The sequence below is a fragment of the Mustela lutreola genome, chromosome 5, assembly GCF_030435805.1.
Source record: "Mustela lutreola isolate mMusLut2 chromosome 5, mMusLut2.pri, whole genome shotgun sequence".
In the NCBI taxonomy this organism is placed as follows: Eukaryota; Metazoa; Chordata; class Mammalia; order Carnivora; family Mustelidae; genus Mustela; species Mustela lutreola.
The window spans coordinates 26,662,344-26,686,802 of record NC_081294.1 but is presented as its reverse complement, the minus strand read 5'-3'; the positions used below and the strand labels follow the sequence as shown (position 1 = coordinate 26,686,802).

The following is a 24,459-nucleotide window of genomic DNA, read 5'->3' as shown; positions in this document are numbered from 1 at the left end:
AGCTCAGGGCCATTTTCTATATGGAGCAGTGAAAGTATAAGACTTGGGTCTAGGGTCTACAAATGTTTGACACATAACAAAGAGGCAAATGTATGTATAAATATAAAGGACCCAGCAAAATCATAAGTCAATAGTGAATTACATATTAATGGCAGATACTTCCTGGATACTTACTGGTATTAGTATTAAATACTCCCATAGGTATTAATACCCGTGGGTGGCGACTCACAGAAATGCCTGCAGACTGAAGGACGACAGAGCAGGAAGGCGAGGAGATGTCTATGAGTCGCTTACCTGTGGTACTTCCCAGTTTGAGTTAAGGTCCAAGGCACTTCTGTGGTGTTGGATGCCTGATATTGGAGCCTTGACCACCTCCTCTTGTGGCAGGGATGTCTGGAAGTGCCAGCATCTCAGTTCTTCTCAGATTTCAGCAGGCAACCTCTTTTAACTAAACTACTCACAGAAAACCAGTTGGGGACCATGCTGATTCTCTTTTTCCTGTCTGATATTTTTTAAAATTAGGGTATCATATTAGTTTGCTTGGGCTATCATGACAGAGAACCACAAATGGGGTGGTTTAGACAACAGAAACTTATTGTCTCACAGCTCTGGAGGCCAGAAGTCCAAGATTGAGGTACTGGCCGAGTTGGTTCCTTCTCAAGGCTGTGAGGGACAATCTGTTCCATGCCTTCTAACTTCTGGTGGCCTTTGGTTTCCTTGGCTTATAGATGTTGACATCCTGATCTCTGCTTTCATCTTCAGTGGTTTTGTCCCTATTTATTTGTCTCCGTATCTGAATTTCCCCAGTGGTCCTATTGGATTAGGACCCACCTGGGGACCTCATTTTAACTTGATTACCTCTGTAAAGGCACCATCTCCACATAAGTCTCCATTCTGAGGTATTGGGGGAGGGGCTAGGCAGGGGTTAGAAGTCCAGTATATCTTTTTGGGGGAAACATAGTTCAACCCATAGCAGCCACCTATGTTTTTCAGCCTACTTTCAAAGCTGATTTTAGCATGAGATCTAATCATTCATTTATAAATTCCCGAGACTGTACAATAAATGTCTTTATGCCAACGCACTAGTGAGTTCTCTCCTCGTCCCTTTAGCTGGAACTCTGTGATGAGCCCCGACTGTGTTTTTGAATAAACTCTTAGCACCGCAGCTCCCAGACTTTTGTGAGCTCCCCTCCCCAATAGGGCGCCTTAGGTGGGTGGCTTGACTCATTTAAGCAGCAGACCTCTATCTCAGCGGGCTCCCCACAGGTGACAGGTGAGAGCACAATGACCCCCAGGGAGGACAGTAACAGACTGACGAGCCGCTGGCCCCATGCACAGTTCAAAATTATAAGGTTAGGACACGAGGTCATCACAGCAGATACTGGCTTTGAGAGTCCCGAAACCACCAGTCGAGATGAGAGATGAGCTCTGCGGGGCGGCGGCGTGCCCAGTGTTTATCTCATGCAGGGGGCTTGACAGCTCCCACGGAGATAATCAGAGCTGGAAGATGTCTTGGAAGGAGCATGGGGATGAGTACAAAACAGTGCTGCGCGTTCCCACGTGACTATGAGAAAAGGCAACTTCCTTTTTAGGCCACTATACTTGGTAGACGGTTAACACTGTCCTGCTGGGCACGATATGCCCCAGGCCTAAAGAGTGGCATCCCTGGGCTACCTGGAAGCCTCTGGGTCTGTGGGTGAGGAAAGGGGTGGGGACAAAAGGTAGGTGTGCCCGGGAACATAAGAACTGCTCCCGGACCCCGGGCTCCATGAAGGACATCGTGAGTTGCCATCTGGAAAAGCTGCCTGGAGTTGGAGACCGTCTGCTTTGTTGAGAGAAGCTAAAAATCTGGAATTTTAATATGCGATCTGCTAATTTTTAGGTGTTGGCTACTAATTCAATGTTTGTATTTTATCTGTTTGCTTAAGATTGAGCAAGCCAGGGTGCCTGGGTGGTGCAGTCGCTAAAGCGTTCAACTCTTGATTTTGGCTCAGATCATGATCTCAGGGTCATGAGGTCGAGTCCTGCATCAGGCTCCGTGCTGGGCATGGAGCCTACTTGGAATTCTCTCTCTCCTTCCCCCGCCACCACTCCCTGCCCCTGTTTTTTAAAAAAAAAAGAAAGAAAGAGACAAAAAAGATTGAACAGGCCGAAGAATGAATGTCTGTGGGTCCAATTTGGTCCTGAGGCTGCCACTTTAGATCTCTGTTCTAGAATAATCTTCAGTTTTAAAAAAACTTAATGTATTTGAACTAAACAACCAGTTAGCTTTTATGCACTCCTGTTTTATTCTTTTACATTGAGCAAATTTATACAGTAGGAAATAACGTTATTTAATACTTGTTATTTATAAATTCTAAAAAATATGTATCTGTCCATCTGTTAACCCTAGGAAATCTAAATCTTAAAAAATCTAGCAATAAATCAGTGAGATCTGTGGGTAGCCACAGTATCTTCTAGATACAAGTTGACAATTACTTCACCCAGGCAGCTGCTCACCTCTTAGCTTCTCATGGACAGGTGTGTGTCTCTGTGCTTTATAAGCATTTCGAGTCAAGACAAACCAAAATAAAAAAAAATAAATAAATAAAGGAATGAAGAGAAAGAAAAGAAAAGCCAGAGAGCTTCCCGCCACGTAGCTGTCTACTCTGACATTTCTTGGAAAGAAAATATCCAAAGGGAGGTATACCCGCCGCTTGAAGACCGTTGGCACCGTCTGGGACCTCTCTCAGGGATCAGCTCTCGAAACCCAGCCTGCCAAAGGCAAGCAGCGCAGAAATGTGTTCAGAGCCACGTGAAAAGTGTTCAATTGGTCAGATCATTTTCCAAGGTGGAGATTTGAAAACTCAAGGGGTTTGGATTAGAATGTAACAAATGGAGAAGCCATGAGGAGGTCGAAGCAGACAGAGCTTTAAAGCACTTTCGCACAGAAGAAGGTAGAAATACTGTAGTAAACCAGGAAAGTATCTGGCCCCGGCCTGCCCTTGCCAGGCTCTGCAGTGGGGTGAGCCCCAAATCCTCAGCTGAGCACAATCTCGGCTGCCTGGTCTGTGGGGGAAATGGTGCTTGACTGGAACAAAATAAAGGGGATTTCCGTGTATCTATATTATTTTCCCACAAAGAGGAAAGGGAAAATAGGACTTGAGAAGGCAAGAAATTTAGGCTAAAAAATGCCTGAGCTCACAGAAGAATTTTCCCTTTCCTGATTCCCCACCCCCTGGGGGAAATAGTCACTTAACGTGTTTTAAGTGATTGATGTGTCCCAAGAACATACCTGGAATTCAGTTCAGAATAAGAAACAGTTCCTGCCTTTGGGTAGCTTTTCAGAAATCAAGTTTGTATTCAAGAGATGAAATCAGTAGATGGCTACCTGTCTGGTGTGCTGCACTAGACTTCATGGAGGCTTTGAAACAGATCTGATTCTTACTCTGCCACTGACTGGCAACCTTTCAAGCAAGTCCCTGAGTCTCAGGTTCTTCTCCTGTGGAATGTGGAATCCCAATTCCTGCCTTGAAAATCTCATAGGGCGGTCGTCAGTATCGCACGGCATCGTGGCTGTGAACCTGCTGAAATCTGCCAAGCATCATGCAGTCCCCATGCTTTAAAAAAAACCTACTTTGAGGTCAGGAATATAAGACGGACACATGTGAAACAGCCCATGAAGGCCCCTGGGTGGTTCATATTCAAGGGCAGTATATTTGGTGGCCGACTTAAAGTTGGAAAGAAAAGGCAAACATCTGGTGAAAGTAGAGATTATTCCAAACATCTAGAAATTTCGTGTGATGTAGCAAGTACGTGTGGTTTGCGGCGGCTAAGACTGAGGAAATAAAGATTCTTTTCCATGAGCCCTGAGGAAAGACTATCCTGTTAGGATTCCTCCAAAGTTTCTCCACTTGCATGTGTCTTGGTGTGCCCTACAGAATGTGGAGGGGACACAAGGTGGGGATACCAGCCATGGCCCCTCACGTTGGCACCATGCCGTGGGAGTCACTCTTCGGAAAGGCTCTCTCTCTACTTCGATTACCCTCACAGCAGAAGTCCTGGATCTGTGTACATGTTGTGTGCATGTGTGAGTGGATGGTTGTCTACCTCTTACTCTGATTCCACATGACAGAGTCAAGTGGAAATGTATGTAGCCTGTGTGCCTGGGTGAGACTCTCTTAGTTACATTGGGTGTTTTCTTAATAAAAGGGGAAGGTTTGTTAATAGATTCCAGAAAATATGTAAACAGCTTATGTTAATTTAACAGCATCACAACCCAAGGAAAGATAATTTTACCATCTCTTAAAAAGAGCGGGTGAGGGACACCTGGGTGGTTCAGTTGGTTAAGCGACTGCCTTCAGCTCAGGTCATGATCCTGGAGTCCCAGGATCGAATCCCCCATCGGGCTCCCTGCTCAGCAGGGAGTCTTCTTCTCCTGCTTACCTCTCTCCCTCTCAAATACATAAATTAAAAAAAAAAAAAAAAAAAAGAAAGAAAGAGCGGCGACTCGCACGTTTCATCGCACTCCCTGTGAATGAACGGTCCTGCCTCAGAGTCCTGGCAGACTTCAGTTTTACTCTGTCACGTTTGTATGTTTAGTTTGTGAAGAGTAAAAGGTTGGTCCCAAGCCCCACCTGGTCTCTAGGAGACACATATTTCCGTGGAGAACTAAAGGAGCTCAGAGACCAAATGTAAAAAAGTGGAAGAAAACGGTCGGGTCGCACAACTCTGTTTCATCAGGGCTGTTCTCACCCACTGTAAACCTGAGCCTGAGAACCGGTGCATCTTTCCCACTAATCTGACAGCCTTCTCTCTTTTCCAGTGTTCTGTCTCCTGCGGCGGGGGGGTGCGGATCCGCAGTGTCACGTGTGCCAAGAACCATGACGAGCCTTGCGATGTGACAAGGAAGCCCAACAGCCGAGCTCTTTGTGGCCTCCAGCAGTGCCCGTCGAGCCGAAGAGTTCTGAAACCCCACAAAGACCCAATTCCCAGTGGGCGAAATCTCCCAACATCTGAGCCAGACCCCCCGCAGCCCATCCCTCCAACTCCATCCAGTCCCAGAATGCTGAGCACATCCACGGTGCCGGAGTCTATGAGCACCAGCACTGGGGCTGTCAGCAGCCCCAGTCCGACCACAGCCGCTGGACAAGGAGACACGGATGCCAAATGGTGGCAGAATAGTTCACACCAAACTGAACCAGGTTCCCATTATGTCCTTTCCACCGGAAGTACTTCCCAGCCCATCCCCACTTCCTGGTCTTTGAGTAGCCAGCCAAACGAAGGGAATGTTCCCAATTCACACCCTGGTCCTACCTCAGAGGGAGATTTTTTCACCACAACAGTGAGTGGTTCTGATTTGCCATCTTCCGGCAAGCCTGTGACATGGCAGGTGACGCCATTTTACAATACCTTGACCAAAGAACCAGGGATAGAGATACACAGTGGCTCAGGGGAAGACAGTGAACAGTCTGAGATCAAAAACGAAAACAACTCTGTAACATGGACCAAAATCAGAGTAGCTGGAAAGGATGCTTCGGTGGTGAGAAGTACAGAAATCCCCCTTGGACGTCCACCAACACCTTATCTCAGGGGGGCGTCCTTGTGGCCACCCTTCAGCACTGTGATGGAAGATCTGCTGCCCAGCCACAGGCCTGCTACTCTCAAAAATGGTACACCTGGTGCGGAGGTGATCACTGAAAAGCCAGCAAACACTCCATTCCCTCTGGGAGGAGACCACCAGCCAGCACCAACAGAACATTCAGTCCTCCATAACCCTCCAGAACTTCCAGGCAGTGTGAATCTAATGCAGGGTTCCGGACCGGTCCTGACCAAGGAAGACGCAACAAGTCTGATTGCCGAGGGGTTTTTGCTGAATGCCTCTGACTACAAGGAGCTCTCGACAGGCGGAAGCCCAGCATACTGGATTGCTGGAAACTGGAGTGAGGTAGGAGTTCCATTTCTCACCCCATGCCCGACTCTGTAGGGAAATAGCTAGGACTGTTGCATTCTGGCGCAGATTTCACAATGGGCTTAAGATACAGCCCGATGTAGAAGAAAACGTGAAGCCATTAGATCCATGCCCTTCCTCTCTCTCTCTCCTCCCTAATTCCAAAAATGAGAGAGGGAAGAAAAACTCTCCAGGAAAGGAGGACAAATGTAGTGAGATAAAGTGAAAAGAACTCTGCACTAAGTCAGGAGGACTGGGCAAGCTAGCTGCGTTAAGAGCAGAGAACTCAGTCCACATTTCAGAAGCCGCTTTGTGGCAGTGCCCATGTAGACCAAGAGCAACATGCCCCCAGCTGCGAACACCTGAGGAGCGCCTTAATGGGCCTCAGGTGGCATTTCACTCAGAAAGCTGATGCTGGGACTCCAGATCTGTTAGGTAATCCTAATTGGGGTGGGAATCAAAGGTAAAATTCCCTAAAAGCGTTCTCTAGTTCAGTGTTATCAAGGGATTTCTTTTCTTGTTGGTCTGTTTGCTTGCATGAAAACCAAAGCATTTTGGCTCATTAAAAGAATTAGAATATGGAAGAAGAAGAAAATAAATATGATGACAGAATGTTGGCCCCTGTTTTCAAGCTTCAGCATTTTGGCTGGATACGTGTTTTTCCATTTCTAGAACTAATTAATGTCCTTTGAAGCATCAAAATCATTTTTCCCCATTTGAATTTTGAATGCACAGGCTATGAGCTTGTTGAAATAATTTGACAACTCAAAAGAGGTCTTTGTGGTAAAATAATCGCATGTTTAAATTAATCAGCATTTTTATCACAACTCATGGCTCCTCTCCCTGGCCAAAGAGAAATGAACTATTTGCTGCTAATATAACCGCTGTACATTTAATTTGTAAAGCATGTTAATTTCCAAACCACTTTCATATCTAGCTCTTATTTTCTCCCTTCAACAGTCCTGAGGAGCAGGTAAGGTCTCATTGATGCCAATTTGCAATAGAAAAACTAAAGTGACTTGTCTAAGGACACAGCTGTCAGTTGGAAGATGAACCTTCTAACTCAACTCTATTCCATTGGTAAAAAATACATTATTTCTGAGTAAAGTGAGGTGTACCTGTAAATCAAACCAAAATAAAAGTATATATTAACTCAGATAATCATGGAGGCCAGCACTTAATTGATATGTTTTAATTATAATAAATCAAGCTATACTTAACTTATCACAAATGTCATCATTTGTCTTTGACAGAAGTAAACTGTCTTACTGAATACATCATAGCTCACCCAAAATTTGGCAACGGTGGTGAAGCAACTGAGAGCTGTTAATTCCAGGTCGTTTGGCTAGAAAAAGGGTGTTGGTCCACACTGCAGTTTTTCAGAGCTCCGAAAGGATATTACAAGAACAGAGTTCAACATTTGGCAGAAATTCCCTCTGTGGTAGGGTTTGGTGCCTGCCCCTTTTATACATCTTTTGAGACAATTTTTTTCAATTTTTAAAAAATATTTTATTTATTTGACAGAGAGAGACATAGCAAGAGAGTGAAGACAAGCAGGGGGAGTGGGAGAGGGAGAAGCAGGCTTCCCGCCGACCAGAGAACCCTATGTGGGGCTCGATCCCAGGACCCTGGGATCATGACCTAACTGAAGGCAGATGCTCAACAACTGAGCCACGCAGGCGGCCCGACAAAATATTTTAACACAGAATTGTTGGAGAGGATGAGGACTCAGGATGAAAACTTTGGTTTTCCCTGTGGATTTTTTATTCTGTCCACTTCTTTTTTTTTTTTTTTTTTTTAAGATTTTATTTATTTGTTAGAGCGCGCACACAGGGGGAGTGGCAGGCAGAGGGAGAAGCAGGCTCTCTGCTGAGCAACAAGCCTGATGTGAGACTCGATGCTAGGACCCTAGGACCATGACCTGAGCAGATGGCAGAGGCTTAACCCACTGAGCCACCCAGGTGTCCCTATTCCATCCATTTCTGAAGCTATTTCTTTAGGATGGCCTCTCAATTACCCCATTGAGATCAGTCTTCCCCAACCCCTGTAAAAACCCAGACAGTTTTCCAAAGCAGTGTCACTTCCTCATCTCTGTCATCTCCTCTTTATTTCCTGTTAGTTCCGGGGCCAGATGTTTCTAATCTAATGGCAGGAGGCACTTGGAGAAGATGAGATGCTTCTGTTTGTTGCAGTGATGGCTGGAGGGGGCCACTACCCACAGTGACTATCTGAAACCCAAAGATGGTAAAACCCTGTGACGTTCAGGGAGGTCTCTTATAAGGAAGGAATGTCCCGTCCAGAATGCCAGTAGTGCCCCAAACGTCAGTTACTGTTCCCGGCCCCTTGCTGGTCTGCGCGCCCCCGGTCTCTCCCCGCGGCAGTGCTTCCCACACATCATCACAAGAGACGGAAGCCTGCCGAGTCAGTCTTCTGCAGGAATTTGCCAATCATTCCAAACTCCTGCTCATAGATCTCTCCTGTCTCCTCGTTCTTCTGATAAGTCAACTCCAACAGTCCAGCAGTCTCTACAGCATTACATAATCCAGCATTCTGAGCCTCACTGACCCCACGCTGCCTCCCCATCTTCAGCTTCAGCAGATCAAAACTGCTCAGGTCCCCCCTAAGCCTCCCTCCCGCTCAGTCTGTTTCTGTTTTTCCCTCTGCCTCGAATTTCCTTCCCCTCATCCTCTACCCTTGCAAATCCCTCCCTGCTTTCTTCAGGACCAAACTTTGAGCTGCTTCTTCCAAAAAGGCACTCCTGATCCTTACGATTGGCAGTAATTTCTAAAGCTCCTTATCATTTGATCCAAAATGGCTCTCACCGTGTCCCCCCACTTTCTGCCCTGTGTGGAAGAGCTGTTCACGCTCCCCACTCTACACAACACGTTCCTCAGATGGTGACATTGAAAATTAAAGCATGGTTATAAAAACCCAGTTAACACTGTCAACAGGCATACAGCTTGGAACCAGACTTTCTGGGCTGGAATCCGGGCATGGCCACTCACTGTCCATGTCCCCACATGCTCAGGTTCCCCATCTGTGTAACGAGGACAGTGACAATGCCCAACTCAAAGACCGTTAGCAAGGAAGAGGACTAACTCTGTGTAAGGTAGTTGGGAGCATATGGGGCATGTCGGGAGCCCCCAGCCAGTGTTTGCTCTGGAATCTGTTCTCAGAGCAGAAAACCCAGCCAGTCGGCAGTGTGCGTGGTGTGGCACTTCCGTGGTCAGAAAATCACGTCCCACTGAATCACCCCGTCGTCCGGTCAGAGCCCCCGGGCCAGGCAGTTACTCATCAGCGGTGCAGCAGTTGTGTAAACCGATGCAACACAACGATTTTCCAGAACCATGGCAGTTTTCACGTGATTCTAATGCAGCCCTCCTTGTTAGGTGCAACTCCGAACATCCCGAAACCTGAACTCCTTGACCTAGGACATCGGTGGCCACACGGCCACTGGCTGTAACCAGGAGGGAGGTTTCCAGGACAAAGTGAAGTCCCTTGACTCCTCACGGCCCTCCTTTCTTGTCCCCTCCCCCACTCCCAGTTTGAAACTAATACAAGTGACCGTTGATGGAGCCCCATCTCCCTTTTATTGTGTTCCATGATTTTCCCCATGTCAGCTTTCGCTTTGCACTGTTGTTGGCTGCCTCCGTAGAAACTGTCAAAAAGGAATTCAGTGTCTGCTCCTGGGATCAGAAACGGGCAGGACTAATGTCAGAGCCCCAGAGACAACACGCATTTATTTGCCACACAATTATGGTTCAAAGAATCCTAGACATCCCTTGAGATTTACCACGTTTTCACTACCCTGGGAATTCCGTCTCACTAGGCCCTTTCCTGGGTTTGGGCAAATGTATTTTTCTCTCTGTCATATATGAAATTAACAACAGTGACGTGGCCTTGAATGTGGCTTCTTATCTCTGGGCCCCAGATATCCAGAAAGTGGACTTACAATTTTGACCTCGCAGCTGTGTTGTGTTTAATAGGTAACATTTGTAGGGTTCTGACCATGGGCGTGAATGTCTGTGGTCCTAATGTATCACCAGTTTTACAGGCTCAGGGGTTAGGAAACTGCAGAAGATCACATGACTGGCTAACTGCAGAGCTCTCGTTGTATCCCGAGTCTCAGAAGGCAAGAGAAGTTGTAGGAAAGGTACCTGTTATGTAGCTGTATCAGTGCCTATTACTACAATAATGCCAGGTGACAAACCACCACAAAACCCCAGAGTTGTGTTCATGAGTCTGTGGGTCAGCTGGGAGGTTCTGATGATCGGGCCTGAGCTCAGGGATCCCAGCTTCACCCGAGGGTGGACTGTGGGAGGGCTGGTCTCAGGTGGCCTCAGCAGGGTCACCCAGTTCTATTTCACATGAGCTCTCATCCTCCAGGAAGGTAGCCTGGTTTTATTCTATGGCAGAGACAGGTCCAAGACAGAGAACTGAAATTAGCATGTCCTCTTGAGAACTGGTATGTCATATGGTGGGTTTTATTGGCCAAAGAAAGTCACAAGAGTTTCCTTGATTCAAGAGCTGGGGGGTTATATCCCGCTGTTTGATGAGAAGAGCTGCCAAGTCCCACTGCAGAGAGAGAGCATGGCGTGTCCCGTGTGGGCCACCAGGGCCATCATCCGATGTCAGTGGTCCAGACTCTATCACACACCTGCGGGATGCAGCACTACAAAGATGTTAGGGACTTAGGTGTGTACCAAATCCTAAAGAACTTAAGGCTGGAGGAGACCTTACATCCTTAAATGAGCCGGTTGGAAAAACGATGCCCTAGGCTGTGTTCTCCTCTTCCCTCTCTGAGATTCTGTGGTAGAGTCGTCTCCCCAGAGCCTGTGTCGTGTCACGCATACGTCCAAAAAGCGAGTCTGCCCAATGCGACACAAGGGATTATATGGAGGATGAAATAGCAGCAAGAGAAAAGTGAGGCTTTCAAAGATGTCCTAAATGGAACTTCTACACTTTTTTAAAAAATAAGCCCAGAACTGTGTTTTCCATTTGTACAGAGAGCACCCCTGTTCTGAGAGTGGACAGGGGAGAAGGGGCGCAAGAAAAATCAGGTGTACAGAAGAATAAGCACACAGCATAAAGGAAATGGCGGGGGGTGTAGCTTTCAAGGTGACCCCAGGCTAAACTTAAGGTATTCAAGAATTACGAATAAATAATAACATCATGTGAGGAAAAGGCTGTCATACATTACCAGAGGGCAAGTGGTGAAAAGCACTGGGCTGTAACATCTTTGTGACCCCCAAGCCCGATCTGAGGACTGGAGGCGTCAGCAGCACCTGGGAGCTGGTTGGAGACGCAGAATCTCCAGCTCCACCCAGCCCTGCTGACTCAGCGCCTGCCTTCAGCAAGGAGCCCAGGTGAGGCACGAGGACGCTGACATCCGAGAGGAACTGCTCTCACAGACCGTGTACAGCAGTTTGGAGGCGGGAGCCCTAGGCTCACTCCTCGGTCAAGCCAGCTCTTCGAGCTTCATGGGGCTTTTTGGGCACCCGTCTACCCATGGATTTGTTGTGGAGAGGAGGAAGTGACATAAGGTCACCGAGGTGTTCGACCAGGCTGCTGAGTAGATCGGACACCCTCTGTGAGCGGACATCCTTGGGGTGATATGTGGGGGGCCGTCTGCCCGCAGCGCCTAGACAGTCCTGCCGGGATGATTTTTAAAGAGAAGCAAATTCCCCCTCCAATTAGCTTTTCTTCTCCTGTGCTGATCAGGGATTCTCATCCAGCCTGTTTTGTTAGAATCACCTGGGGCATTTCTTTTCTTTCTTTTTTTTTATTTTTTAGGATTTTACTTATTTATTTGATAGAGAAAGAGAGCGAGCACAAGCAGGGGGAGTGGCAGGCTGAGGGAGAAGCAAGCTCCCCAACAAGCAGGGAGCCCAATGGGGGACTCGATCCCAGGGTGCTGGGATCATGACCTGAGGGGAAGGAAGACATTTAACGGACTGGGCCACCCAGCACCCCCCACGCCGGGGCATTTCTTTTTGCACTGATGCCTAGACCCTACCCAGGGTGATTCACATTAATTTGTCTAGGGAAGGCCCCCAGCACTGGTATTTTTGTCAAAAGTTCTGCACCTAGGTGAGCCTCCAAGACAGAACTCCTCTGACTATAGGATGTGGTGGGGCATGTCTGAGAAAGAAACCCTCAGCCTCTGTCCTCTCTGTCCCCCTCCCCGCCGCAGTGCTCCACCAGCTGTGGGCTGGGGGCCTACTGGCGAAGCGTGGAATGCAGCACCGGCAGGGACTCTGACTGTGCCGCTGTCCAGAAGCCCGACCCCGCTAAGAGGTGCCACCTCCGTCCCTGTGCCAGCTGGAGAGTGGGGAACTGGAGCAAGGTGAGTGACCGGCCCCGCGGTGTTCTGGAAGGGACAGCCTAGGTGCATGTCTCCTCCATGCTGCCCTTTTCTCTGATAGGACTTGGAGGAGCAAATCCTGGGCATCCCCACAGGCCCCCTTGAAGTTGCACAACAGTCTTTGAACACGCACAGAGTTCTGAGTAACCCACATGTTTTCACCTGCCTGTCCTTTGCCTTCCCAGATAAACTAGAATAAAACCTTAAATTAGTGCCATGGATGGCTTGTCCAGTATGCCACATTGTTTCTCAAGGACTCACATGTAGCCTTCTAATGAGAATTAGACAGCACCCCACGTATCATGACGTCACGACTCAGCAGCAGCTCACAAAGCAAGTGTGCTCTTTCATTGTCAGACCCCAAAGGAGAAGAAAGCTGAGACCTAAAGGAAAAATTGGTCTTTCATAAGTGTATTTCCCGTACAGATCTTTTTGAAGAGTGGTTTTACTGTCTCTGCTGATCTGGCTGTGGTTACTCATTTTGCTGTGCTGTCTGTATGGTCCCTTGTGAAAGACCATCAGGCTTTGGGATTCTTTGGCCTTGGTGCTTTGGGGCACTAACCAGGTCCAGCCCGGGCTGGGGCTGAGCCCGGCGCAGGAGGATATGCCCGGGCTCTGAGACACCTGTCAGTGGTGGGGCTGACAGCTGATTGGCAGGAGGAGGGGAAGAGGTGTGAGCTGGGCGCGTACCTTCTGTTTGCCAAGCACGCCCCACGCTAGCATGTCCTATGGGCCCCATCTTCTCTCTGGGGAGCCAGTTTCTCCACACAGCTGAGACACAGAAGGGGAAAGAAAGAGCTACCCAGATGTCTGGAGAGGCTGGTGAGCCTTGTAAATGTTAGCGCCGTCATCCAGTATTGAGCTCCTGTTCCCAGACAAGCAGGACCACCAGGTGTCTCGCAGGACATCTCTGGTTCTGGAGGACTTACTTGGAAGACTGGAGTTTGCAACATCATTTATCTCCTTTAGACCCCTTCTTGCAAAGTGAGGCTCTGATTCTGGAGAAGAAAGGGAGAGTAGGGTTACTCCTTCAAAGATTACCAGCCATCCCTTTGGTACCTGCCGCCCTCCCTTTCTTCTGCTTTCATGTCATTTTCCTTTCAAGAAGGCGTACCGTGCTGGTTCTTTCTTCTTTATCTTCCAACTCCTAACAAACTCAAGTTCCAACGAAGACCAAATGCTTTGCTGAAGTTTCTCTTCCACATCCAGCAAAATCCCAAGAGACATTTTGTATCCCTGACCTGGCCAAATGTTGAGCAGTCCTAACGCCCCAGTTTGCTGTTACTGGGAACAGCCCTTCCCTCGGAAATTGCATGGCTTGAAGAAAGGACAGATGTGCGAAATCGCTCACACTTTCAAAAAGGCACTCCAGTGAAAAGTACCAGGAATTCTAGCTTGTGAAAAACCCTGAATGAGAGATCCAGAAGCCCTTCTCTGGGTTCAGACCTCCCGAGGAAAGCCCTGCTCTGCCAGCGCATACCTCCCTTGTCTGTCCCTGGGTGTGCCCCGTCATGGCCGGGAGGGCTCTGGGGCTATGTACACCCCCTGCAGTGCGGTTGGTTCTGGTGTTTTCCTGGGAGCTCTCTCATTATCACCAAGCCTGCCAGAACGTGATAGCTACCACATGCGGGATCGGTCCTCCAAGTTACCCCATTCCTCCCACTCAAGAGATGCTAGAGAGAGATAGCTCAGGATACTAGATAAATCTTGTCAAAGACGTGGCTTAACCACTGACAGCCTATTGCCCTGACTTCTTTGTTTCTGTTATTATGAGCCTTACACACCTGACTTCCATTTTTCCCAGGCATGTTGGTTTAGATTTTATCTTAAATTTTGAGGAGTAAGTATAATTCCTTCTTAACTACCACATTATTAACCAGTTCATATGGAGGTCTGAATTCCAAATCATGTACCAGGAAAGACTCAAGGGCTTCTTCATTTCACTGTTCTATTAGGACTATGAAACTCTTTCAGAGGCAAACCTCCAAAACCTAGAGTAGGAGCGTAGGTACATTTTTTGCCTTTAAATGTCCAGATCATTTAGATTCTGCCCTGTTGATGGTTTGCCTTTACACAGATGCTTTCTCAGAGGGAAGAATTCCAATTTTACCTTGAATCTTTGGCATTATCCCCCAAATCTCTACCACCGTCCCATCCACGGACACTGAATTCTCACAGAACTGTGACCCCGATGCCCCTGATGCCTCGGGGTCACTCACCAGCAGTCCCCCCTTGCTTTGTGATGGCTGTGTGAGTTGTGGTGGTTTTACTGACTTCTGTCTCCAGCACCATGCGGCTCCCTGATGAAGCCCGGTACAGCTGCTGGGGACAGGCTCTCCCTGGGTGTGAGAGTAGAGTAGGAGTCTATGTTCAGCCCTCTGCCTTTACGTGTCTAGAAGCAGACTTTCAGCATGGCTTGCTTCCCCTTCATGCATCAGTCTGTCTGAAGCAAAGTTCAAGTCATAGTTCTCGGGTTTCTCCCAGAGGTATGCTCGGAAAGACCATTCTGCAGAATTGCATCCTGAAAGTCGTGCTGGGCAATGGACGAGACCCGTGTGGGTTGGCAGTCCTGCTCTGTCATGACCAGCATGTGACACTGGTGCATTCACCTTAGAAACTGTGCTTCTCTCACCTCTGAGAAATAAAGTGGATGCTATTGCCTCCACTTACCTCATAGAGTTGTTACAAAGGTCAGAAAAGAGAGTGTTCGTGAAACTACTTTGTAAATGGCAGAAGACTATTCAGGGGAAATCCTGGGCCAACTTTGAGCTCCAGATGAAAGTTAGGACTGGCCCTTAGGTGCTTCCTAACCTCTGGCTTCCTGGACTTGGGCCAAAAAGCTTGTAGACAGGTGACAGCAGAGAAAGTTCTGTCAACAGAAGGACTGGCTGGAGCAGGTGTCCGCTCCCCTGGACAAAGCAGACAAGGTGCTCAAAGTGTGTATGAACTTTGGAGAACTTGACCCAGCCTGGGCTCCAGCACTCTCCAGATACTGTCATGTGCCCAGCATTACACAAGAGCTGCTTTAGATAATCAAGTCCATTTTCATCCAGCCCAGGACTTTTTTTATAATTCCCACTGAGGAAACTGAAAGCTCGGGGTGTTTAAATCACTAACGCTTGCTCACACAGCTGTTACCAAACACTCCCGGTTTTAAGAAACCATCAACAGGGGGACACGTCATCTATTTAATGACAGCTTTTCAGAAAGAAGGGGAACACTGCACAATAAATATGAACATCAGTTGTAAGACGCATGCCAATTTCAGGGCATTAAAATTTGTAGGAGGAAACAAGAGGGAGTGTCATCATGCAGGAAATTTAGGAAGTGACAAAATGGGTTTGAAAAGCTTCCATTGGGTTTGACCCCAAAGCGATGCATCACCCACAGCCCCACTCACTGCCTGGTGGAACATCTTGATGCCTACCCCTTCTGAAGTTTTGTAAACTGGTGGTTTGACAGGCCCTTTCTTTGCTTTCTGAGAACAAGCACTTCCCTTTTCATAGTTAAGTTATAATAGATCTTGATTATTTCTAAAATGAATCAGAAACGTTTTTACATTTTTTCTTGGAATATTCTGTTTTTCCTCCTCGGCAGTGTTGCCATTTTATTTTTGCAGCCTTTGACTTTTGCTGGGAAATGAGAGAAGGTGGCAGCCTTTCCTTATGGCAGTGGGTTTCATTTCTTTTTTTAAAGATTTTATTTATTTATTTGACAGACAGAGATCACAAGTAAGCAGAGAAGCAGGCAGAGAGAGAGGAGGAAGCAGACTCCCTGCTGAGCAGAGAGCCCAATGCGGGGCTTGATCCCAGGACCCTGGGATCATGGCCTGAGCTGAAGGCAGCAGCTTTAACCCACTGAGCCACCCAGGTGCCCCATGGCCATGGGTTTCAAATATTTGCTAATGTAATTGTATATATCGCTAGTATTCCTGTCTCATTCTTCTTGCCTTTGTGTTTATTAGAATATACAGATTGTCAATGGCATTGCTACATTTTTTTAGATCTGAATTTTTAGAACTAAATTAGTAGGGAAAGAGCTCCTTTCTTGCTAAATACAGACCATCCCCAACTTTGATATATATCATGTTCACAGGAATGTATATTACAGTCCAATGTGCAAAAGTCAAAACTTAGACTTGCATGTTATAAGGGATTCTCTGTCCCCAGAAAGCAAAAACTGAGTAGCAGGAAGATCATTATATGCTAAACATTGCTGCTTTTATTTTAGTCTTGATATAATTTGTTAAATGTCTGTACCGTAATTACCTTCTCTTAGCATCGCCAAAGGTTTTAGATTAAGGGATCCCTAAAAAATAGAGGAATGAGAATGAGTTAAAAACATTTAGGAGCACAGGAAGCACGAGCCTAAGACCACCCAAGACCACTATGGGGCTCTCCATAATGGCCCTGCCCATCTCTATCCACCCCGACTCTTTGCCCTAGCATTCTGATCAGCTTGCCGATCCCAAGCGAGCCTTGTTTCATAGCACTCTCCTCCTTACATGCCATTCTCTCCATCTTGATTGTCCCCCACCCTCTTTTGTCAGCTGAGTGAGCGCCTACTTATCCTATATGCTTCAGCTCAAACTTCAGCTCCTTTATTTAGACCTTTCCTGACCTCTTCAGGTGAAACTGCCCACCTCCTCCATCGTGCCCTCAGTAGATCATGAGCAACTCATGATGTGATATTTATATTAAATATAGCCTTTATTCCTCCATCTCATTTATGTAACTCTCGCCTCCTATTGGATTGGAATATAGAGTCTGGAACATAGAAATGTCTAATAACTGGAAGGGATGTGGGGGTGGCATGGGAGAGAGATGGAAGGGTGAATTTTGTTCAACTGTTCAACTTCGAATTTTTGGAATGAACTATTTAATCTTAAGCGTCTTAGGAAACTGTTCAGCATAAGGAAAGGAACAGGAATGAATTTTTTTTGTATCCCAATTTAGTATTTAGTATTTAGTATTTCCAAGTTCAACTTGGAAAGCAAGTAAGTATTCTGAAATCAGAACAGAATACAAATGCAGTGACCCCATACTTCACACCACTCCAGAATGTTGGGATAGTCTAATCGTCTCGTCTATCCTCCTTTCCACACCAGTGGAGAAACAGAGGCTGAGAGACAAGAAGTGGTTAACCTACACTAAGGTAGCCCCTTGCTGTCAGGGTCACACCTGAATGCAATCTCCCAGCCCTGTGCTCCAGCATCTCACTGTACCTGACTGAGCAATCTGTGTGAGTCCAGCACAAAATGAGTATCGTGATGACTTCACACATCAAAAACAACACTAGTCATCAGGGAGATTCAAATTGAAACCACATTGAGATATCACCTTACTCCAGTTAGAATGGCCAAAATTAGCAAGACAGGAAACAACATGTGTTGGAGAGGATGTGGAGAAAGGGGAACCCTCTTACACTGTTGGTGGGAGTGCAAGTTGGTGCAGCCACTTTGGAAAACAGTGTGGAGATTCCTCAAGAAATTAAAAATAGAGCTTCCCTATGACCCTGCAATTGCACTACTGGGTATTTACCCCAAAGATACAGATACAGATGTAGCGAAAAGAAGGGCCATCTGTACCCCAATGCTTATAGCAGCAATGGCCACGGTCGCCAAACTGTGGAAAGAACCAAGATGCCCTTCAACAGACAAATGGATAAGGAAGATGTGGTCCATATGCACTATGGAGTATTATGCCTCCATCAGAAAGGATGAATATCCAACTTTTGTAGCAACATGGATGGGACTGGAAGAGATTATGCTGAGTGAAATAAGTCAAGCAGAGAGAGTCAATTATCATATGGTTTCACTTATTTGTGGAGCATAACAAATAGCATCGAGGACATGGGGAGTTAGAGAGGAGAAGAGAGTTGGGGGAAATTGGAAGGGGAGGTGAACCATGAGAGACTATGGACTCTGAAAAACAATCTGAGGGTTTTGAAGGGGCGGGGGCTGGGAGGTCGGGGTACCAGGTGGTGGGTATTAGAGAGGGCACGGATTGCATGGAGCACTGGGTGTGGTGCAAAAACAATGAGTACTGTTACGCTGAAAAGGAATAAAAAATTAAAAAACAACAACAACATAAGGGAGAATCGTGATTTCTTTCTGTCTCTGCCAATGGCCCCTATAAGCTAAGGGTATTTTTCATGCTAACTTGATCTGGTCTGTAGATCACACTGTTGAGCTGAGGTGCTAACTGGAAAATGGGATCATTTGATCCCAGGAAGGCGCTGGCCAGGTTTTGTTTTCATTAGTCTGACTCTTGTGCTCAGTCTGGTCCACAGGCGTCAGGTTAGGAAACCATAAATCTAAATGACCCTCCTCTAGGGCAAGAAGAAAATGAACATAATAATTGGCATTCAGCATACAAGGCAGAACAGCATTAAGAATGGAGTGATTTAATATCCTGCCCCTTCTCTATTGCTAACTGAACTAGATGCCGTTTTGAAAATGGAATGAAAGTCATAGATTTAGTGAGGGTCTTCCCTTGTTATTTACTTCAGCATATTAATAAAGTTCATTTCCCATTGACTGTGAATAACAAAAGGGAAATGCTAATTTGAAAATTAAATTTTGGAATAACAGATTGCAACAGCAAATGAAAAAAAAGGAAAGTAAAATCCCATTTCATACTTAACTCTTATAAAATTCCCTGTCCTAATAAAGATCCCTGTTGCTTTACTACGTGTTATTTCCCAGAAATCTGTTTTGTCAAACAAAGGGCTGCTTTGTGTGGAAATTATTAGCATGTCTCCTCATTTGTTCTGTGGCTGATTTCAAACTGGCAGTTACTTTTTCCTTTGTGTACTTATTACATGGCAGGAAAGTGAGGGTTTTTTTTTTTAATATATTAATTTATTTAAGAGAGAGAGAAAGCTCATGAGTGATGGAGAGGGGCAAAGGGAGAGGGAGAAACCGGCTCTCCCTGCTCAGCAGGAGACTTGATCCCAGGAGACTCAATCCCAGGACCCTGAGATCATGACCTGAGCTGAAGGCAGATGTTTAACTGTCCGAGCCACCCAGGCACCAAGAAAATACAGTTTTTATTTTATTATTTTATTTTATTTTATTTTATTTGTGTGTGTGGGGCGGTTATTATTTGGCATATGTTGATTATTTCTAAGAAGCTAAACATTCAGTTTATGGAAGCATTAGAGCATCAGTCTGTCCCTTGTCACATGGGCCAGCATCTTTCTATGTGACAGCCCAAGGTTGAAGTCGGATGACTTGGTACAATGTGCAGATGGCAGAAGGGAAAACCGTACTGAAAGTTTTGAGGAATTTTCTTTCATCATCCCAAACCCTGCAATTAGGGTTATTCCACCATAGCCAGAAAGAGCATAATTATTCACCATGTAGAGAGGGGCCAAATGTACCTAGAGCAACAGACACACTTTCTTGCTGGTACATTCTCTCAGCCAAGACTGCTAATGAGATCATAGCTGGGGGGATGGGAAGGCTAAAGACACTTTTCATCTCCACAGCAACCACAGGTCGCTTCAGCCTCCCAGAAACTCCCGGGTTACCCATTTCTCCAAATCCGTGCATGCGTTCAGCAAGCCTGTGTGGAGCATCCGTGCCTGGCTGCATGCTGGGTGCTCGGGATGCAGTAGTAACCAGAGCAGATAGGGTTCCAATTTCATGGCAGTGAGAGTATAAGTAAAAAGACACACAGAGTGAGTAAAAATGGTTCCACATTTCAAGTTCTTGTGATAGAAACAGATAAGGAGCTGAGAGACATAAGAAGAGGGAGTGTCTCCTTTGGATAAAGGCTTTCCAGGAAGGCCTCTTTGAGGAGAGGACATTTCAACTGAGACCTAAAAGGAAGAGCGGTAGCAGATAATGTGAAGGGTAGAGGGAGGAACATTTGGGACATAAGGACAACAGGGAGGTACTTTTTTTTTTTTTTTTAATAAAGATTTTATTTATTTATTTGACAGAGAGAGAGAGATCACAAGTAGGCAGAGAGGCAGGCAGAGAGCGAGGAGGAAGCAGGCTCCCTGCTGGGCAGAGAGCCCGATGTGGGGCTTGATCCCAGGACTTTGAGATCATGACCTGAGCTGAAGGCAGAGGCTTAACCCACTGAGCCACCCAGGTGCCCCCAGGGAGGTACTCTTAACCCACAGAGAGTCTGGGGGAAAGCGCTGAGGAGCACAGGGGTCTGTTTCCATCCCTCCTACCTCGGGTCCCCAACTGAGTGTGTGGGTGACAAGACAGGCCAGGCAAGGACAGGACTAGGAGAGACCAGAAGACGGGGGCAAGAAGAATGGGAGGGATCAGTAGACACTAATATTCTGAAGACACCCGAGACCATGTCTTGGAAGCTTGAGTTCTGATCAAGTATAACGCAGGTGGAGGATGGAGTAGCTTCCAGAATCCAAGAGGTCAGGGAGTAGGACTGCTTCGGAAGAGGCCGTGTCAGCTGTGGTGTAGGGGATGGGACCCTAGTGCGCCAGTGTTACCATGACATTAAAGAGTCAGCAGCGTGCTGGTGAACCGTGCTCTTTCCTGAGACACAGCAGGCCATGGGGGCTGCCATGCAAGGTGGCCGATGCCCACACCTATGCAGTAAGGAGCGCCTCATGATGGCTTTCCATGAATCTGTGCCAAACAAATGCTCAGTGAAGAAGGCAGGGGGTGTTGGCTGTGGGAGGAAGGATGGCGGTAGAGACAAGCTCGCTCCTGTGAGCCAAACCACTGGGCAGTTACTCCAGTCATTTCCCTCATTCAGGCCCTTCACATGACCACGGGTGACCCATCCTGCCTTTAGAGTCATGGAGCAAACAGGTTTTTGGCAGGATTCTGAGGGAGAGGTGGGCATGGCTTGGCAGAGTCATCCCCTCGTGAGCAGCCCCATTCACCCAGGATGACTCCACACCAGAGAGTCGGGCCACCCACTGAGGCTGACGCTGCGCCAGTAGACACCCGACCCCAGGGTCCGTGATCTTCACCACAGCCCTGGGAGACACAGTTACATCCCGGTTTCCAAGTATGGCGCCTGAGGCTCAGAATGTTTCTGAGACTTGCCCAGCGCCTTATGACAAGCGAGTGACAGAACAGGACTTGCCATTCAGTTCCTATAAATCCCTGCCTGTATTTTCTGAGATGCCATGTTTGGGAGCTGCTTGGATGACTTCCTCTCCAGGGCCTGTGAGAGAAGCAGGTCTCTTGAGCTAGACTTGCCCCTTCTTCATGCCTGGAAGCCTGGAACTTCATGGTTCTCTGCAGAAGCCCCCTGGAATTCAGGGGAATGGAAGCCTGACACCAGGGACTCGTGTAACCCCCTTGTCTCCTCCGTGCAGTGCTCCAGAAACTGCAGCGGGGGCTTCCAGATCCGGGAGATTCAGTGTGTGGACAGCCTGGACCGCCGCAGCCTGAGGCCGTTTCACTGCCAGTTCCTGGCGGGCATTCGTCCCCCACTGAGCATGAGCTGCAACGTGGAGCCCTGCGAAGAGTGGCAGGTAGAGCCCTGGAACCAGGTACGGCCTCCACATACGTCATCCCCAGCCCCAGCATCAGTCTCTGCATTACCTTGCGAGTCTAGAAGTCAGGGGAAGCCGCATGTGCCTTATGACAATGACCAGCCTCCAGTCAGTGGCCCCGAACTGTCCACACAGGAGGCCGAATAGGAACTTGAAGACTACATTGTGTGGCTTCAGCTATGACAATTCAGCATTTTAACACAACCCAGTCTCCCAGTGGATATAATGGGCAGAACTGGGGTCCGTGTCAGGGAGATGCTCACAGACCACTCTGATGAAAGCCCCTGAGGGCAGAGCCTCCCATGCCTCTGCTAGGCCTCTGTGGTTGAGCTGGGGGTCATGGCCAGCTCCTTCCCACACACAGTGTATTTTAGAGTTCCACCTCTCAATTCAGTGCCCAGATTGCTGTTCACACAAATAAAAGGAAGTGTGTTTGTGCCTGTGTGTGCCCTCTGCTTTGTGAGGGCCCAGGTTCCTCTGGGTCTTTGTCCTACTTCAGCACACAAAAGTGAAGTGATTGCTCTTCCGTGAAGTATGATGATGTCGTTTGCCAGTAGACAAATACCGCGACAGCTCCAGGCAGCTCCCAACCTTATCTGTGCACAGTAAGAAGAGAAAAAAGGAACCCAGCATATTTGGAGTATGTCTATGGGCTAGGCGTTTTGCCCGTGATACGTGGTGTGACACTCACAGCGACCTGAATGGTAGGCTTTATTACTTCCATGGTATAGGTGAAGAAATTGAGACTCAGAGATTAAGAAACTTACATGAGTTCACACAACTAGAAAATAAATGGTGGGCTGTTAGTTTCGGTACAAGGCAGATTCCAGTGCCTGTGTTCTTTCTACCACAGAAATCCGCCCAGTCAACATTGAACAAAGAGTGAACTGAGGAGAAGGAGTGAATCAGTGACTATTTGCCAGAAATGGGGGGCGGGGAGGGGGGTTGGAGACCAAACCTTCCACGGGTTCTGGAAAGGAAAGTGGTGAACCACAAGTGTGAGACACAGAGTTAGTGCTAAAGCTTACAGAATAATGTCCCCCCATCCCAAAGTCACTTCCAGTCTACATATCAAGCAACCATGTTGATTCCTGAGGCTCTGGGCCAATACCTGTGATTTCCGGGGCAGCAGCCACCACTGTCCCTTCTTTCTCCTCCTTACCAGCTTAGTTCTAGAGCACATAAAATGCCTGCTCCTCTCATGCTGTGGACCTCCAAGCTCTCCACATATGATGAACCTGGTGACAGCTTTCAGAATCCAGGGATTTGCAGAGGGGCCTTGTGAGAGAAGTGCATCTGCAGGTTTCTAAAGAGAAATCAGATCTGCCCTCTGATAATGAAGAAGATGTATCCTGGGAGCCCCAGTCAGGAGCTATTCCCTCAAGGGCTTCCGCCACCCTCCTTTTGGAATTAGTACTCTCATTCAAGCCAGCCACACAATTGAAAGACTTCCCTCTGAGGGAGATGGAAAATGCAAAAATCATTTTGAGTGTTCCTCTGGAGCTTTTGAAGGTCTGGGCACCCTTGTGCTTTGCCTTGACTACGCATGAGGCTGCTTTGTCTGTATGCACTCACAGTCTGCCATCCTGAGAATACTGTGGGCCCCCTTGGACATGTCCGACGGCCCAGACGACCAGCACGGAAGAAGCCTTTCTGCTATGGGGATGTCTCTGCAGGAGAGCTTCTCACACTTTAGCACACTTGAGAATCACCCGGAGGGTTTGTCAACACACAGATGGCTGGACCCCACCCCCGGAGTGTCCAATTTGGAGGTCCAGGGTGGGGCCTCAATTCTGCATTTCTAGCAAGTACCCAGAAGATGCTACAGTTGCTGGTCCAGAGACCACACACTTGGAGAAGCCCCAGCATATACTTTCTTCACCTCCTTTCTTGGGACATGACATGGCCAGATGGCTCTGAATATATGCACACCTGTAGGTATATGTCCATGTGCAGGTTGTGAGGAAGCTACATAGATTCTAGAACTGAGCCGGTAAGGAGAAAGAAGGGACAGTGGTGAGTGCTGTCCCAGAAATCACAGGTATTGACCCAGAGCCTCAGGAGGCCACATGGCTGCTTGGCATGTAGACAGGAAGTGTCTTTAGGGAGGGGGGACATTCTTCTGTAAGCTTTGATGCTAATTCTGCATCCTACACTTGTGGTTTACCGCCTTCCTTTCCAGAGCACATGGAAGGTTTGGTCCCCAACCCTGCCCATCTCTCCCATCTGAAATGGGGAATCCTTTCTCTTCTCTCCTCCTATAGAATAAATGGGGAAAAAACATGTTGACCCTCGAAGTTGGACTATCGTGAAAGTAATAGATCAGTTCTTTTATTGAGCAGAAAGCATTGATTGCATGATTGCATTTTCTAGAACACCACCGCTCACGTCGTGCCTGAACGTAATGGGCAAGATGTGGCCAGCCATAAATTGCTTTGTGGTTGCTGTTGTTGTTACCATAGCATAATTAAGATTTTTCAAAGTACTTTTCAAAGCTTCTTGGTGGATAATGTAATTTCCTCCTAGAAGCCGTAGGAAAATGAGAATATGATCTTATGTAATTATATTAGTGAGCAAAAATCTGACACGTTTTGGAGTTGTCTCCCTTTAGGAATCCAGCTTGTCATCTCAAATTTACTTTTGCAAGCATGACAGTTGGTGGATCAGACCCCAGGCC

General features: G+C 47.4%; 1 protein-coding gene and 1 long non-coding RNA gene across 6 annotated transcripts in view; one reads left to right on the top strand and one right to left on the bottom strand.

The window, feature by feature from the left end:
* Positions 1–24,459, top strand: part of ADAMTS12 (ADAM metallopeptidase with thrombospondin type 1 motif 12) — a 290,913-nt gene that overhangs the window by 247,259 nt on the left and 19,195 nt on the right. For all 3 annotated transcript variants that reach the window (XM_059173745.1, XM_059173743.1, XM_059173744.1), the window contains 3 exons: positions 4,805–5,926; positions 12,123–12,275; positions 21,603–21,779. In XM_059173745.1, the coding sequence (XP_059029728.1) occupies positions 4,805–5,926; positions 12,123–12,275; positions 21,603–21,779 (1,452 nt within the window). The remainder of the gene's footprint in view (positions 1–4,804; positions 5,927–12,122; positions 12,276–21,602; positions 21,780–24,459) is intronic.
* Positions 6,887–13,779, bottom strand: LOC131831634 (uncharacterized). 3 transcript variants are annotated; one of them, XR_009353738.1, is made up of 5 exons: positions 13,408–13,779; positions 13,223–13,291; positions 12,984–13,064; positions 12,555–12,676; positions 6,887–10,797 (listed from the first exon to the last, which is right to left on the bottom strand). It is a non-coding gene; the product is annotated as an uncharacterized LOC131831634 (long non-coding RNA). The 3 variants fall into 3 exon arrangements; XR_009353739.1 differs by lacking the exon at positions 12,984–13,064 and having other exon boundaries at positions 6,887–10,586; positions 10,670–10,797; positions 13,408–13,765; XR_009353737.1 differs by lacking the exon at positions 12,984–13,064 and having other exon boundaries at positions 13,408–13,762.